At 44.2% G+C, this 14,652-nt stretch overlaps 1 protein-coding gene across 1 annotated transcript; it reads right to left on the reverse strand.

Annotated features, from left to right (window-relative positions):
• Positions 1 to 266: 266 nt before the first annotated feature.
• Positions 267 to 12,471, reverse strand: serf2a (small EDRK-rich factor 2a). The gene is made up of 3 exons (XM_070858294.1): positions 12,365 to 12,471; positions 5,665 to 5,773; positions 267 to 4,473 (listed from the first exon to the last, which is right to left on the reverse strand). Exons 1-3 carry the CDS (start codon positions 12,369 to 12,371, stop codon positions 4,392 to 4,394), a joined length of 198 nt encoding a protein of 65 aa, XP_070714395.1. The 5' UTR covers positions 12,372 to 12,471; the 3' UTR covers positions 267 to 4,391.
• Positions 12,472 to 14,652: the final 2,181 nt, after the last annotated feature.

Below are 14,652 nucleotides of genomic sequence, written 5' to 3' on the forward strand. Positions count from 1 at the left end.
CAGACCAATAATCAAATTGGTGATTTTATGACACTTATTGAAAACAGTGAGGTGAATGTGCAAGAAATCTATAGTAAATGTTGCGATCGGTAAACTTGAATCACCTTGGGCAGACTTTCATAAAAGTCAAAAAAATATTTGCACTGGTGAATGCGAGTTGGAGAAAAATCACTAAACCAAGGTCCTCATTTTTAAGACGGACCTGGAAGTCACAATTCAAATAAAGCCCCCTCCCATGAGGCATTGAATACTATAAAAATCAGACATGAGCACCAAAAGAGGTTTATTGAACATAGCTTTGCATGTATTGACAAGGAATGCATTTCAGGGAGAACTCTGTCTGAAAAGCTTATACAGCTACACATTAGAAATCCTTTTGGTCACTTTACTCCAATATGGACTACAGAATAGGTGGGCTGATGGCAAAATAGAGCCATAGACAACTACAAGCTCAAGTGACAGAAAACACACAACTCATACTTGGAACTCTACAAGAGATATGAAATTAAATCAGTACTGGTGACAAATGAATGTCTAAATGATAGTCAATCTCCTCTTTTCCAGGAATGAAAGCTATGTTGCATAAAGATATAGAAGATGGATTGAACAGTTTTAGCCATTTTTAATTATCAGAATTTATTTGCAGTTAAGTATTTGATTTAGCACTTGCATTATGTGAAAAGGCATGGGTTTGTTTTTTTTTTAAATGCAAAAAAAAAAAAGGGCAAACTTGATTAAAGATGAAATCACCAAGTACACACATCATCCACTAAAGTTCTGTTCTGTGTACAACAGGTCACTTTTTAAATTTATTTGGAAAATACAAGTGATACAATTCTAACTATTTTGTTGTGAGCATGCAAATTCTGCAATTCAAAGACATAGTTAAGCAACTGATAGCATTTGATAAAAGTGGGCGATTTAGCAGTTCAGAGTTACAAAGCAGCAATTGGGAGGATCATATATTAGGATTTACAAAGGGAGGTTTGCAAGAAACAAACAACTTCCATTTTATTTAGCACCTTTTTTAAATAGATAAACATCCCAAGGTACTTCACGAAGCATTAAAACAAATATTGACATCTAGCTGGAGAAGGAGATGCTAGGGAGGGGTGACAAAGCTTGGTCAAAGAGGTAGGTTTAAAGGAAAAGAGGGCTGTGGAGAGGCAAAAAGGTTTAGAGGGAATCCCAGAGCCAAGGGCTGAGTTAGCTGAAGGCACAGCCACCAATGGTGGGGTGAAGGGAGTGTGAGGGGGATGCATGCACTAAACCACTGGGCAGTTTATGGCCAAAGAACCTCTTTTGGGATCCAATTTTAAATCGCTCCTCACTCAATAGGTTTAATTTTCTTAACCCAATTCTCTACCCATTTTACTTGTGGCTGAATCACTAGCTTTCAACAGAAACCTTTCAACAAACTTATAATATCCAGTAAAATCTTTGCATTCTTTTGAACTTTGTACTTTTGCCAAATCGTATGTTTTAAAGCAACAAAATACAATGACCAATCAGGTTAAAGATTGAAGAATTGGCACCCAACCAAAATATTTCACGGCTCCTCTTCCCCGTGTAAATGCTAGCAAAGAGAAACTGTTTGCAATGGCTGAAGGGTCGATAACCAGAGGGCACGGGTTTAAGGTGATTAGCAAAAGAACCAGAGGCGACATGAGGAAAAACCTTTTTTAATGAACGAGTGGTTAGGATTTGGAATGCACTGCCCGATAGGGTGGTGGATAAAGATTCAATAGTCGTATTCAACAGGGAATTGGATAAATACCCGAAGAAAAAAATTGCAGGGATATAGGAAGAGAGCGTGGGACCAGGACTGACTGGATGCTCTTTGAAAGAGCTGGCGCAGACTCGATGGGCTGAATGGCCTCATTCTGTGCGGTACTACTGTATAATTCTAAGTTCCCCAGAGACAGTGCCACTTAAAGATTCTACGAATAAATTATAGGATCCATTTTAACCACCGGCAGAGAACAGATGGGCGGAGTATGGCTCTTTGTTTTTGCTTGGAGGCCTGGGCCTCAGCTCCGTTTCACCAGCAAGCTATAGGCACCTGCAGCTACTTGCCAATTCTGCTCCTCCTGGCACAAAGAGCATCTTTCCGGGCCGTTTTGTGAGCAACATCCAGCAGTCCCGTGGAACACGGCGTGTGTGACATAACCCCCTCTGACATTTGCACTTCAAAACTGTGACTAGGGTCCTGTGTACAAGGACCCGGATTTGCATTAATTAATGAGGCTCCCACCCGATTCAGGCAGGCACTTGGACAACCCTCGTAAAGAACCCGGGCAAAATGGCAGCAGTCAGGAAAACGTCCAATGAAAAAATTGACAGGAAGTGCACACAGATATAAAAGTTTTTAGATTATAGACTTGGAAAAGAGCAAAGTTTTTGCCTGGCCACTAAAGAGAAGAACAGTAAGGAGGAAAGAACACCAACTGAAATTGTTGGGCCAAAGCGAGATGTGTCGCCTCGCCCTACCTCATCTTGCAATTCCAGGAGTTGTCCCAATTGACCACACGCATTCCCACAGCACTTGCAGGCAGCTTGGAAAAAGGTTGATGCCATGATCACATTATATAATTTGTCGTTCAGGCTTGTGACATGCTTCACAATTCACTCCAACCCCATTTACTCATTTTGTGCCATTCAGCAGGTAAAGCATTAGCATCTCTCGCCAATTTTGTGTCATTAACCACGTAAGAGCTCAAAACGTATTTTAGGGATAACAATTGGCCCATTCAGATTGAAGATAAATGGAACCCCAAATCACATTCCTGCCTTTATGATGCTATCATGGACCTAAATTCAGCAACAGGTTGTACGCGAGAAATAGATCACCGGTGACATTGCTCAGGACGCACTTCTATAATATCGAGATGCTAATGCCATGTAGGGCACATTAGTGTCACTGCTTTACAACGCCCGAGTAAGTCAAATTGAGATTTCAGCTGGTTCTTTGGGGTTTTAATTCTGCAACCTTGGCCACTGTTAAAACCAAAATCAGCATTATAACTGCATGCATGAAATTTTTTAGTTCCTTCCCACTGTTAAAAGTAGAGAATTCAAAGCACAATATAGCATGCAAAATGGACAAACTGGAGGTAGATCACAAGATAGTTACACACAAGAGCAGCCATTCAGTCCATCTAAATTCATCCACCCATCAGGATCCTATAGCTTCTCCCTCCTTGTGTTATTCAATAGTTTCTTAAATTCTTTTAGGGCTTTTTTCCACCACTGCGGTGTAGAAGTCCAGTCTGTAGATGGATCACAGTGTGAACTATTACTTCGAACCCGTGACTCTCCTTGTCCCACTCAATTTAAAATATTCTCCCTCAGCTGCCTCCTTTCCAGACCGAACAGCCGTGGTTCCTCCTGTCTTTAAGTAATGTTACATCAAGCCTGCATAACTGGCAGAGACCACATCCCACCCCAGGCAACAAGTCAGCCAGATCACCCCAAATAACCACCCAGTTTCTAACTTGATTTTTATAGAACCACTGGTGGAACAGTGAACCATATAAAGGGGCAACAGCCAACATTAAGTGCCTTAAACCCTTATACAAAGGAAGTTTCATTTGATAGACATATCACCCATTTTATTAGCAAGGCTACTATTCATCATATCTTTCTCTGCTCCAATGTCATTCACTACCACACACTTGGGGAAAAAAAAGACGACAACTCCCTGGCAAAGAATGTTGTAAGTAAGGCATACAAAGCAAAATTATGACTCTGTACGCGTGGCACCGCCTAATGGATATGCACGTAACTAATACAAGTCAGCACTGAAATACAGTGGCAAATCCCCACAAAATAAAATCAACAAAGTAGTTCACCCTTTCACAATACCTACCTCGCTAGAAAACGTCAAACTTGATTATTCGTGTTAGGAACTGGCTTCCTTCCACCTCTGGGCCACTGAGGTGGAATAAAGATGCTTCAAGAATGGCAAAGCTTTAGTGGCAACTTAAATTCAAGCAGCTAAACCCAGCTTTGTCAACTTAAATGCTGTCTTTATTAAAACAGAATTTAAAGGGTTAGCGTTGATACAAAAATACAAGGCTGGTCACACAAATCCAAACGCAAGCATCTTTTCTGCTTATATTGGAAATACCGCGAGTGAATTATGCTCATGCAGGAAATGCACCGTTACAGCACAAGGTCTAATACTGCATCAGTAACAATTCTACAAGCAAGACACCTTCCCTCAGCATTAAACATGGCATAATCCCATAGGAAAGATACAACAATGCAATTTTCTGAAGTATCGGAACCCAATGTTTTAAATATGTTCAATATTTGAAGACACAAAGCCGCGTTGCTGGTTCGATGTACCCCGTCCAGGAAAGTTAGGCAGAGTACCACGAGTGTGGGCGTTAGTTTGAAGCCCCTGCTTCCGCTCCTGCAGGTTCAGGATTTGGATTTCCTTTTTGCTTCTGCTGCATTATTTCAGCATCCCTGCAAGAAGACAAAGTGCCATCACAACATTTCCCAACAAACACTTCACTTGAGTCAATGCCGAGGTAGCCTTTCGATAAAGTGTTCGATCGTGAATATACAGGACGGGACAAACGATTGGCAGCGATTATAAATGGTGCAGTTACACAAATTTAGAGTCTCCGGACACAGAAACAAATGCTGATAATGAATGAAGTGGCCTCCCATTTAGACTCTGCTCTCAGGGATACAAAATTGTGCCTCCGGCAGTTTAAAAAGGTCAACTGAATTCAGCTACTCCACAACTAATCCTACCATAATACTGCGTGCACTACTGTGCGGATAGACAATCACCCAGAAAGTTAGAGCTTTTTAGAAACTTTTCACAAGTTATCAAACCCATCAACTGCTTCTTTGTGATAGAAGTCCAACACAAACAGTTCTCCTTCTCCCAATTAAAATTATATTTAGCCCCATTGATGTCCAGCTTTGACAAAGGGTCCATACCCAAAATGTTAACAACTTGTATTTATATAGCGCCTTTAACATAGTGAAACGTCCCGGAGCGCTTCACAGAAATAAAACATTTTGACACCGAGCCGCGTAAATAGAAATTAGCATAGCTTGGTCAAAGAGGTAGAGAGGCGGAGAGGTTTAGGCAGGGAGTTTCAGAGCTTGGGGCCCAGGCAACAGAAGGCACGGCCACCGATGGTTGAGCGATTATAATCAGGGATGCTCAAGAGGGCAGAATTAGAGGAGCGCAGACATCTCGGAGGGGGGGGGGGGGGGGGCGGTTGTGAGACTGGAGGAGATTACAGAGATAGGGAGGGGTGAGGCCACGGAGGGATTTGTAAACAAGGATGACAATTTTGAAATCGAGGCGTTGCTTAACTGGAAGCCAATGTAGGTCAGCGAGCACAGGGGTGATGGGTGAGCGGGACTTGGTCAGCTGAGTTTTGGATCACCTCGAGTTTACGTAGTCAATCCTTGCAGATGCCAACAGACCTGCTGTACACGTCTAGCATTGATTTTAATTGTTTAATTGTTCGGCTCTCTCGTGGGCAATCCCCCACCCACCATAAAACAAGGAGCCAGATGTACAGAAATATAACCCCATTATTCCTCTGTAGAGTTGCAAGATTTTGGTTCCAGATTATCAGTTGTTTTGACTGCTTGTCTTACAGTTTACAGATTCAGCAGGGCTGGGTTTACCTCTGCTTCCTGGCGGCAGCAGATAAACCATCATCCTTTCTTTTCCGTTTACTTTGCTCAGTTGATTTTTTTGCATTTTTCTGACGAGCAAGTTCACGTTGATTACCACCTAGGAAGAATAAAACCAATGATGACTTCCTCACTTTGATCACCTCTTCCGCACCACAGCAACGTCCTCAATTTAAAAAAAGGCACGATTACAGTCTTTGCTTAAGATTTTGATCCAGTCAGGATTACAGGAGTTTCTTTAGGGGGGGGGGGGGGGGGGAGAACAGGGGTAGGGAATAGCTGGTTTGTCTTTTTTCCCCTTTCCCATCAGGGATACAGTCACCCAGTAAGATTAGTAAAGTTTACCACATCAGAAACTTTCTTCTCTCCTTTCCCCAAAGCATCACAGTACTGAAAGGAGATATATACACACGCACACACACCAATATTGAACGGGCATTGATATACTGGAAGGCAGGTTTTGTGCACAGAAATTGACACCTATATTAGCCTAAAAGCATAGGGATCAAAATCCCCCTTCATCCTCCCGCCATCCCTAAGCGCAAGTCAACACTGTTTAAACTAATTATCCACAGTTAATGATCAAGCTTTCGCTTGAACGGAAAAAAGCTACACAAAAGGAGTCTAGAGATCCTGCTTAGTTCCAGCTCACGGGGTCTCAACACTTTGACCAGATTTTCAGGCACAGCAGAAAAGAAGGACTATTAATTGCAATTTAAAAAAATATGTATCCTTAATGAGACCTGCTCAGCATTTTCTCTTTCTTTTCATGCATTTTTATGGGAGATTATGCCACGTTAAAAACTAAAAAGCTGCCTCGATTGCAGGGTCTTAATAATTAATGGTCCCAATGGTTAAATAAGTTGAAACTTTAAAATTATGATACTCAAGGAAGAAAGAGACTGGGCCTCGATTATTTCTGCTAGTTTCCAATGATTTATGCCAAATGCCCATTTTGAGTTTGGGTGAATTCTAATGAGATTGGGAGGATACTTGAGTGTTTTACGACATCTGCAAAATGGGTGCAGCTTTTGGGTTGGGCCCAGAGGAAACTCCAGACCCTCGTGTCTAAGCCGGTGTCTGAAAGCAGCTTGTTATTGGCCCAGAAAGCGCGGTCAGAGGCAGATGCCTCCGACCTGAAACACATCTACAAATTTTACCTGGTGGTCCGGGAGATTCAGAGACTTGTGTCCCAGTCACATATCCCAGTAATTCAGGCACTTGTCACGTGGGCTGGCCCAACCAATCCAAATAGGGGTATTCCCAGTCATACTTGTGGTGAGTTCCTATGTACAGAATCACCGCAAGTATGAATGGGAGTACCTCAAAAACACTAAAATTATATATATATATTTTTTAAATCATATTTTAAATTAATCAAAATTAAATTGAATTTAAAGCTAAATTTTTATTTAAAAATAAACATATTTACATATTTAAGGTCTAAAAATAAACTTGCCTTATTTAACAGGATTTGTAATGTTTACATTATTGAATTTTAAACAATTTTTCTCCTAGGGTTCTGCAAATTCAAGGCCATTTTTTGATTTCCTTTGTTCTTCAATTATGAGTTTGGGTCTATTCTAATGAGATTGGGAGGATACTTGAGCATTTTGTGACATCGAGTACGACTGAACTTCCAAAAGGGTATCAGGCATAGCTGTCGGGGAACATGCTCCTAAGCTCGAGGTCATCAACAGAAAAGCAGATGTACTCCCTGGGGCAAAAGCAAGGACTCTCCTGTTGCTATAGGAGGTCCTATATTACAATACTATGTATTATCAAAAGGGTCACACTTATTAGTTCATGCACAAGAAATAGATATTCTAAATTACTGCAATCTTAATTGTTTTTGGCATTGCCGTCATATTTAATAATCTTTGTTCGTTTATTATCTAAGCCTTGGTCTGATTCTAGTTTTTTTTTTAAAATGAAACTAACAGGGGGCTTGTGAAATACAGTGCCAAAAATTTCTGTTCGACCCCTGGGCTCAATAGATCAGATATTGGGGACAAAGAGATGCACTTGTAGGCTCCTAGGGTGCGAGACCTCGCTTATAGGAATATTTTGTACTGTGCACAAGAAACACAAAACATAGCAAACCTATGACAATACATGAAACCAGGGACGAAGTGGATGGGAGCAAGAAAGATTTTTTACAGCAAAGCAAGTTATGACAAAAGGCAATTCAAGAACAATGTTGGAGGGGTTTGTAGCCAGTAACAGAACGCTTAAATAGCCTTGTTTGTTGTTATATAACAACTTTTATGCATGCTGTAGTACATGAGAGACTCATCTCCACAAACTACATTTTACAGATAAGAATTCGCTGGCAGATCGAGCCACCCACAAACCACAACCTGCAGCCTTGTACGTGCTGCGAATGGGAGAACAACCCATGGGACTATATTGCCTTTTAATTTTGATATAATGCAGCAGACACCATGTGGGATGTCCATCATTCTCACCCATCTACCCCAGAAGGCTGTAAATACCACATGGTCATATAGTTACGCTCATGTTGAAACTGAAATCTCATCATCATAGGTAGGCCCTCGAAATCGAGGAAGACTTGCTTCCATTCAAAGTGAGTTCTCAGGTGATTGAACAGTCCAATACGGGAATTACAGTCTCTGTCACAGGTGGGACAGACAGCCGCTGGATGAAAGGGTGGGTGGGGAGTCTGGTTTACCGCACACTCCTTCCGCTTGTTTTCTGCATGCTCTCGGCGACGAGACTTGAGGTGCTCAGCGCCCTCCCGGATGCTCTTCCTCCACTTAGGGCGGTCTTTGGCCAGGGACTCCCAGGTGTCAGTAAGAATGTTGCACTTTATTAAGGAGGCTTTGAGGGTGTCCTTGAAACGTTTCCTCTGCCCACCTGGGGCTTGCTTGCGATGTAGGAGTTCCAAGTAGAGCGCTTGCTTTGGGAGTCTTGTGTCGGGCATGCGAACAATGTGGCCCGCCCAACAGAGCTGGTAGAGTGGTCAGTGCTTCGATGCTGGGGATGTTGGCCTGATCGAGAACACTGAGGTTGGTGCATCTATCCTCCCAGGGGATTTGCAGAATCTTGGAGACATCGTTGGTGGTATTTCTCCAGCAACTTGAGGCATCAACTGTATATGGTCCACGTCTGAGCCACAGCCCTGTAGACCATAAGCTTGGTGACAGATCTGAGGGCCTGATCTTCGAACACTCGCTTCTTCAGGCGACCAAAGGCTGCGCTGGTGCACTGGAGGCGGTGTTGAACCTTGTCGTCGATGTCTGCCCTTGCTGATAATAGGCTCTCGAGGTATGCTGAAACTGAAATCTACTTGCAAGACAACTACACAAAGTAGAATTGCACATCAAGTTACGAATGAGACAAATTCTTAGAAAGGAAAGATTGACTCAGTCCAAAAAGACAGTAAAACACCCACCCCTTCAGAAACTATTTTTTTTTTTTTACAGTCCAATAATCTGCAAGGCTTTGAGGAAACAATCTTGCGTAGGTTTCTTAATGTGGTATTTGTACCTGGGAGAAATATTACTCCCTACCGCAGTCAGAATGACAATTCCAGAAACTGAAAAGGAACTGAAAGCTAAACCCTCTGAACTTAATGAACTATCGATGAGTAGCTATGGAAGTGTCTTCATGCCAAAAGACAGCTTTTGTATTGGTGATGTTTATGTTGAAACATTGATCTTGCTTTCAAAACGGCTCTGATGGGTCAACCATTAGATAATGAAGATGGAACACATGCAGACATTAATATTTCCAAGAAATAATGGTCCAGCATTAAACAAACTTTTAAGATTCTAAATAGGCAGATAAACAAATAAGCCTGCTCCAAACTAGACTCTGGCATTCATTCGAAAATGTAACTGAGATACAAAATGCCAAACAATTGAACGTCGAGTTCATTTAGTTCCGGGAACAGACAAGCAGGTCAGGGAGTCCACTCAAAAAGGAGATTTAAGAATCCTATTGCCAAGTGCTCTTTCCCCAAACTCAGTTGAGTTGGATGCTTTTCTGAAATTCAAATGGGTTCAGACAACACCTATTCACAAAGCTTGGTCTGCCCCCTACACTCTCTGGTAACTGGGCACATCATTTAGTGACACGCATTCTGATTCGGAAAACCAGATATTGAAATTATACCATGAAGCACTCAAGTCCCACTCCAGGGACTTGAGCACAAAAAAAAAATCTGGGCTGACACTCCAGTGCAATGCTGAGGAAGCACTGCACTGTCCAAGGTGCCGTCTTTCGGATGAAACGTTAAATGCTCTCTCAACTGGATGTAAAAGATCCCATTGCACTATTTTGAAGAAGAGCAGGGGAGTTATCCCTGGTGTCCTAGCCAATATTAATCCCTCAATCAACATAACAAAAAAAATAGATTATCTGGTCATTATCACATTGCTTGTGTGCAAATTGGAGCCACGTTTCCTACATTACAACAGTGACTACACTCCAAAAGTACACTGGCTGTAAAGCACTTGGAGATGTCCGGTGGTCTTTCTTGAATTTATATAGCGCTTTTCACAACCAATCATGAAAAAGATGTCAAGTCACAAAAATGCCTCTATGGGTAGCAGCAGAGCTCTCGACACAGCCCATGCACCCAACTACCGTGGACAACAATGTTGTCTGACTCGGTGGAATCCCAGATACTCAGTGGCTGCAGCTGTAGAAAGTGTCCCCACCTGCTCAAACAATTTAAGCTTACTGCAGTATTTGACAGAAATCTGAACAGGAATTGTCTATTCCCAAACTTGATTTCAATCAGTTAAAATGAAGCAAAAATGTTGTTCAATTTACAATAACCTGCTTTGCCTTCATATTTTCAGTTTCATAATCTTGCCCAGTTGGAATCCATTCACCGACTGCTTTTAACCTAAAGATGTCCATACATACTGCTACATGTTGGTACTGGATGTCTTGTGGTCAGCAATGCAAATCACAGCAATTTCTCAACTCAATCCATCCACTACACACTTGCTACTTGTTAGAGAACAGATGAGATGCTTTCTTCACATGCAATTTGAATTTTACAGCTTTTCTACAAAATAAAGTTTTGGACAACTAAATCCAGCAGTGACAACCTAACCTGCAAGTGTGGGTTAGGATCGTTTACACTTAAAAAAATTCTAACTACTTCAAGTGCATACCCATTAGCAGTTCTATGCAAGGGAAACCCAACAGAGTGTCCAGAACTAGACTGGTCTCTTTACAGTACAGGACTGGCCCGACAGTTAAGGTTCACTACAATTATTGTTTACAGTTAGTTGCAATGACCTGCATGTCACTATTTCAGAACATTTTGTCCTGCAGGACAAATCAAGGTCTTTAAAAAAGAGCCACACTCCAGTCTATCCCCAAGCAAGATAGTAACAGCAATCCAACAACAGAAAGTGCAGAGCAGAAGAACCCATTACTGGACAGGCCAGCTGGAATCATAAGTTTTCAGACAGAAATGGGGTGCATTGGAAGGTGTACAGCACAGATTTCCAAGAATATCAGGGCTTAATGGGGTAAATTATGAGAAATAGCTACATAAATGATTTGTATCCAATCGAGTTAAGAGGGTTGAACTAATCGAGGAGTTTTAAAATGATAAAGGGATTCAATAGAGTAGATAGAGAAATTACTTTCTCTTATGGGGAAAGCAACTTTTTCACACAAAGGGTAGTGGAAATCTGGAGCTCTCCCCAAAAAATCTGTGAATGCTGGGACAATTGGAGCTTTCAAGGCTGAGATCAAATAGATATTTGCTAGGCAAGGTTATTAACGGATATGGAGCAATGACAGGTAAATGGAGTTGAGCTACAGATCAGCTATGATCCAATTGAAAAACAAAGACATTTATATAGCGCCTTTCACGACCACCGGACGTCGCAAAGCACTTTACAGCCAACGAAGTACTTCCTGAAATGTAGTCACTGTTGTAATGTGGGAAACGCAGCAGCCAATTTACACACAGCAAGCAACAACGTTTTAATGATACTGGTTGAGGAATAAATATTGGCCAGGACATCAGGGATAACACGCCTGCTCTTCTTCGCTATAATGCCGTGGGATCTTTTACATCCACCTCAGCGCGTCTTGGTTTAATGTCTCATCCGAAAGACGGCGCCTGCGACAGTGCAGCACTCCCTCAGCATTACACAGGCGCGTCAGCCTGGATTTTTGTGCTCAAGTCTCTGGAGTGGGACTTGAACCTGGGACCTTCTGACTCAGAGAGCGGTGCCCGTGAGCCCCACAGTCAGCTTGGGCCAGGCAGGGTTGAGGTGGGACCCGAGCCTCAGTGGGGAGGGGGAAGAGCTGCTGATGGGCAGCAGGGGGCGCCACCACCTCCCGTCGCCCTCCGGCGGCCCGCCCCTTTAATGGCGGCCCGCCCCTTTAATGGCTCCCGCTGCTGTGAGCCGACTATTTTTACCCTGGGCCCGAGCGTGTACGTGGCGGAGGGCGGCGTCGCCATGGGGCCCGCTGGACCGCCGTGAAGCCAAGGCCCGCTGGCAGCCCGGAGCCCGGGGCCCGGGGGCGGGAGGCCCAGCTCTCACTCCCCGGCCCGGCCCGGCCCGGCCCGGCCCGGCCCGGCCTAACCCGCGGGGCTCGAGTAAACAAGCGCAGGGGCCTCGCCCTCACCCCGGCCCGGCCCGGCCCGCCCGCCTTTGCCCCGGGGCCTTCCCCCCCAGCCGCCGCTACTCACGGGTCATCCTTCCCCCGCCGACAGTGCGCTCCGCTCCCGCAACACTCGCCCCGGGCGCCAAGTATCGCCGCAACCTAACCTCACGGCCCGGCCTGGCCCGCCCCGCTGCCGCCGCCGCCTCCTGATTGGGCACCGTCTCCGCCTGCCGCCTTCTGTATGGCCGCCTGACATGTCCACCAGGTGACGTCACGCGGGCCGGGGCCCAGCAGGTTGGGTTGAGAGGTCACGGGGTGCGGATGGGGGCGGGGCTAAGGCTGCTGGCCTCTGGCTCACCTCCACCTGGGAGCCTTCAACAACAACAACAACAACTTGTATTTATCTAGCACCTTTAACGTAGTCCCAAGGCACTTCACAGGAGTATTATGCGATTAAAAAATTTGACACCGAGCCGCATAAATAGGAATTGGGGCAGTGGTCAAAGAGACATGTTTTAAGGAGCATCTTAAAGGAGGAAAGAGAGGTAGAGAGGTTTATAGAGGGAGTTCCAGAGCTTCGGATCTAGGCAACAGAAGACACGGCCAATGGTTGAGTGATTATAATCAGGGATGCTCAAGAGGACAGAATTAAAGGAGTGCAGACATCTCGGATGGGGGGGGGCAGTTGTGGGGCTGGAGGAGATTGCGGAGATAGGGAGGGACGAGGCCATGGAGGAATTTGAAAATAAGGATGACAATTTTGAAATCGAGGCATTGCTTAACCGGAAGCCAATATAGGTCAGCGGGCACAGGTGTGATGGGTGAGTGGGACTTGTTGCGAGTTAGGACACGGGCAGCCGAGTTTTGGATCACCTCTAGTTTACGTAGGGTAGAATGTGGGAGGCCAGCCAGGAGTGCGTTGGATGAGTAAAGTCTAGAGATAACCAAAGCATGGATTAGGACTTCAGCTGCGGATGAGCAGAGGCAAGGGTAGAGGTGGGCGGTGTTACGGAGGTGGAAATGGGCGGTCTTACCTACACTGCGGACATGTGGTTGAAAGCTCATTTCAGGGTCAAATCTGACATCAAGGTTGCAAACAGTCTGGTTCAGCCTCAAAGGGATGGAGTCAGTGGCTAGGAAACGGAGTTTGTGGCGGGGACTGAAAACAATGCCTTCAGTCTTCCCAATATTCATTGGAGAAAATTTCTGCTCATCCAGAATTGGATGTCAGACAAGCAGTCTGACAATTTAAGAGACCGAGGAGGGGTCGAGAAAAGTGGTAGTGAGGTAGAGCTGTCATCAGATGTCATCAGCGTACATGTGGAAACTGACGCTGTGTTTCCGGATGATGTCGCCAAGGGACAGCATGTAGATGAGAAATAGGAGGGGGCCAAGGGAACAATGAATTATGGAGTGGCAAAGATTGTCAATAATTTAAATGCATGGAACCATGTTTTATATGCTTGCTTCAGTTTGTTATATTTTGAACCATATATCACGCTTTTTTACCTCCTCCCTTACCACCGTCCAGGGCCCCAAACACTCCTTCCAGATGAAACAGCGATTTACTTGTACTTCTTGCTATTTAGTATATTGTATTCACTGCTCACGATGCAGTCTCCTCTACATCGGGGAGATCAAATGCAGATTGGGTGACCGCTTTGCTGATCGCATCCGTTCAGTCCGTAAGGGTAACCCTGAGTTTCCGGTCGTCTGTCACTTTAATTCTCTACTCCACTCCCACTCTGATCTCTCTGTCTTCGGCCTCTTACACTGTTCCAATGAAGCTCAACGCAAGCTCGAGGAACAGCACCTCATCTTTCAATTAGGCACTTTACAGCCTTCTGAACTCAACATCGAGTTCATCCACACCCTGCAGTGTCTTTCCACTGACTGTATACTCTCATTGCTATCTTCCCTCCCTGCACTTAACCATTTTAAATTGCCACCTGTCTGCCCATTTTGCCTAGTCTTTTACAGTATTCCTCACTGTTTGCCCAATCCCCCTTGTGTCATGAAAGACTTAAAGGAAAGACTTGCATTTATAAAGCACCTTTTCAGACTGCCGGATAGCCCAAAGCACTTTACAGCCAATGAAATTGTAGTGTATGTAGACACCTTTAGTAAATGATTCCACGAGGCAGGGTATGATACTAAAACTGTTAGACCTGTAATCCTTTATTTGCAGCTCCTGAGTGAGGACACCAAGCTCTGAGCTCCTTTTTATACTGAGTTACCTGCAGTGTGCAGGTAACCCTTGGGTCTCCAACAGCAGCACCCTCTGTTGTACAGGTAAGGTGTGTACAGTGTAAGGGTACATTCAGTGTTGCATAACAGTGTTACAGACATCACACAGTAAACAGGCATGCATAT

Source organism: Pristiophorus japonicus, chromosome 17 (genome assembly GCF_044704955.1).
Source record: "Pristiophorus japonicus isolate sPriJap1 chromosome 17, sPriJap1.hap1, whole genome shotgun sequence".
NCBI lineage: Eukaryota > Metazoa > Chordata > Chondrichthyes > Pristiophoridae > Pristiophorus > Pristiophorus japonicus.

Coding starts and splice junctions, on each gene's coding strand:
- serf2a (XM_070858294.1), bottom strand. Junction 4,474..5,664: donor GCTGCCGCCAGGAAGCAGAG/GTAAACCCAGCC, acceptor GTCTTCTTGCAG/GGATGCTGAAATAATGCAGC.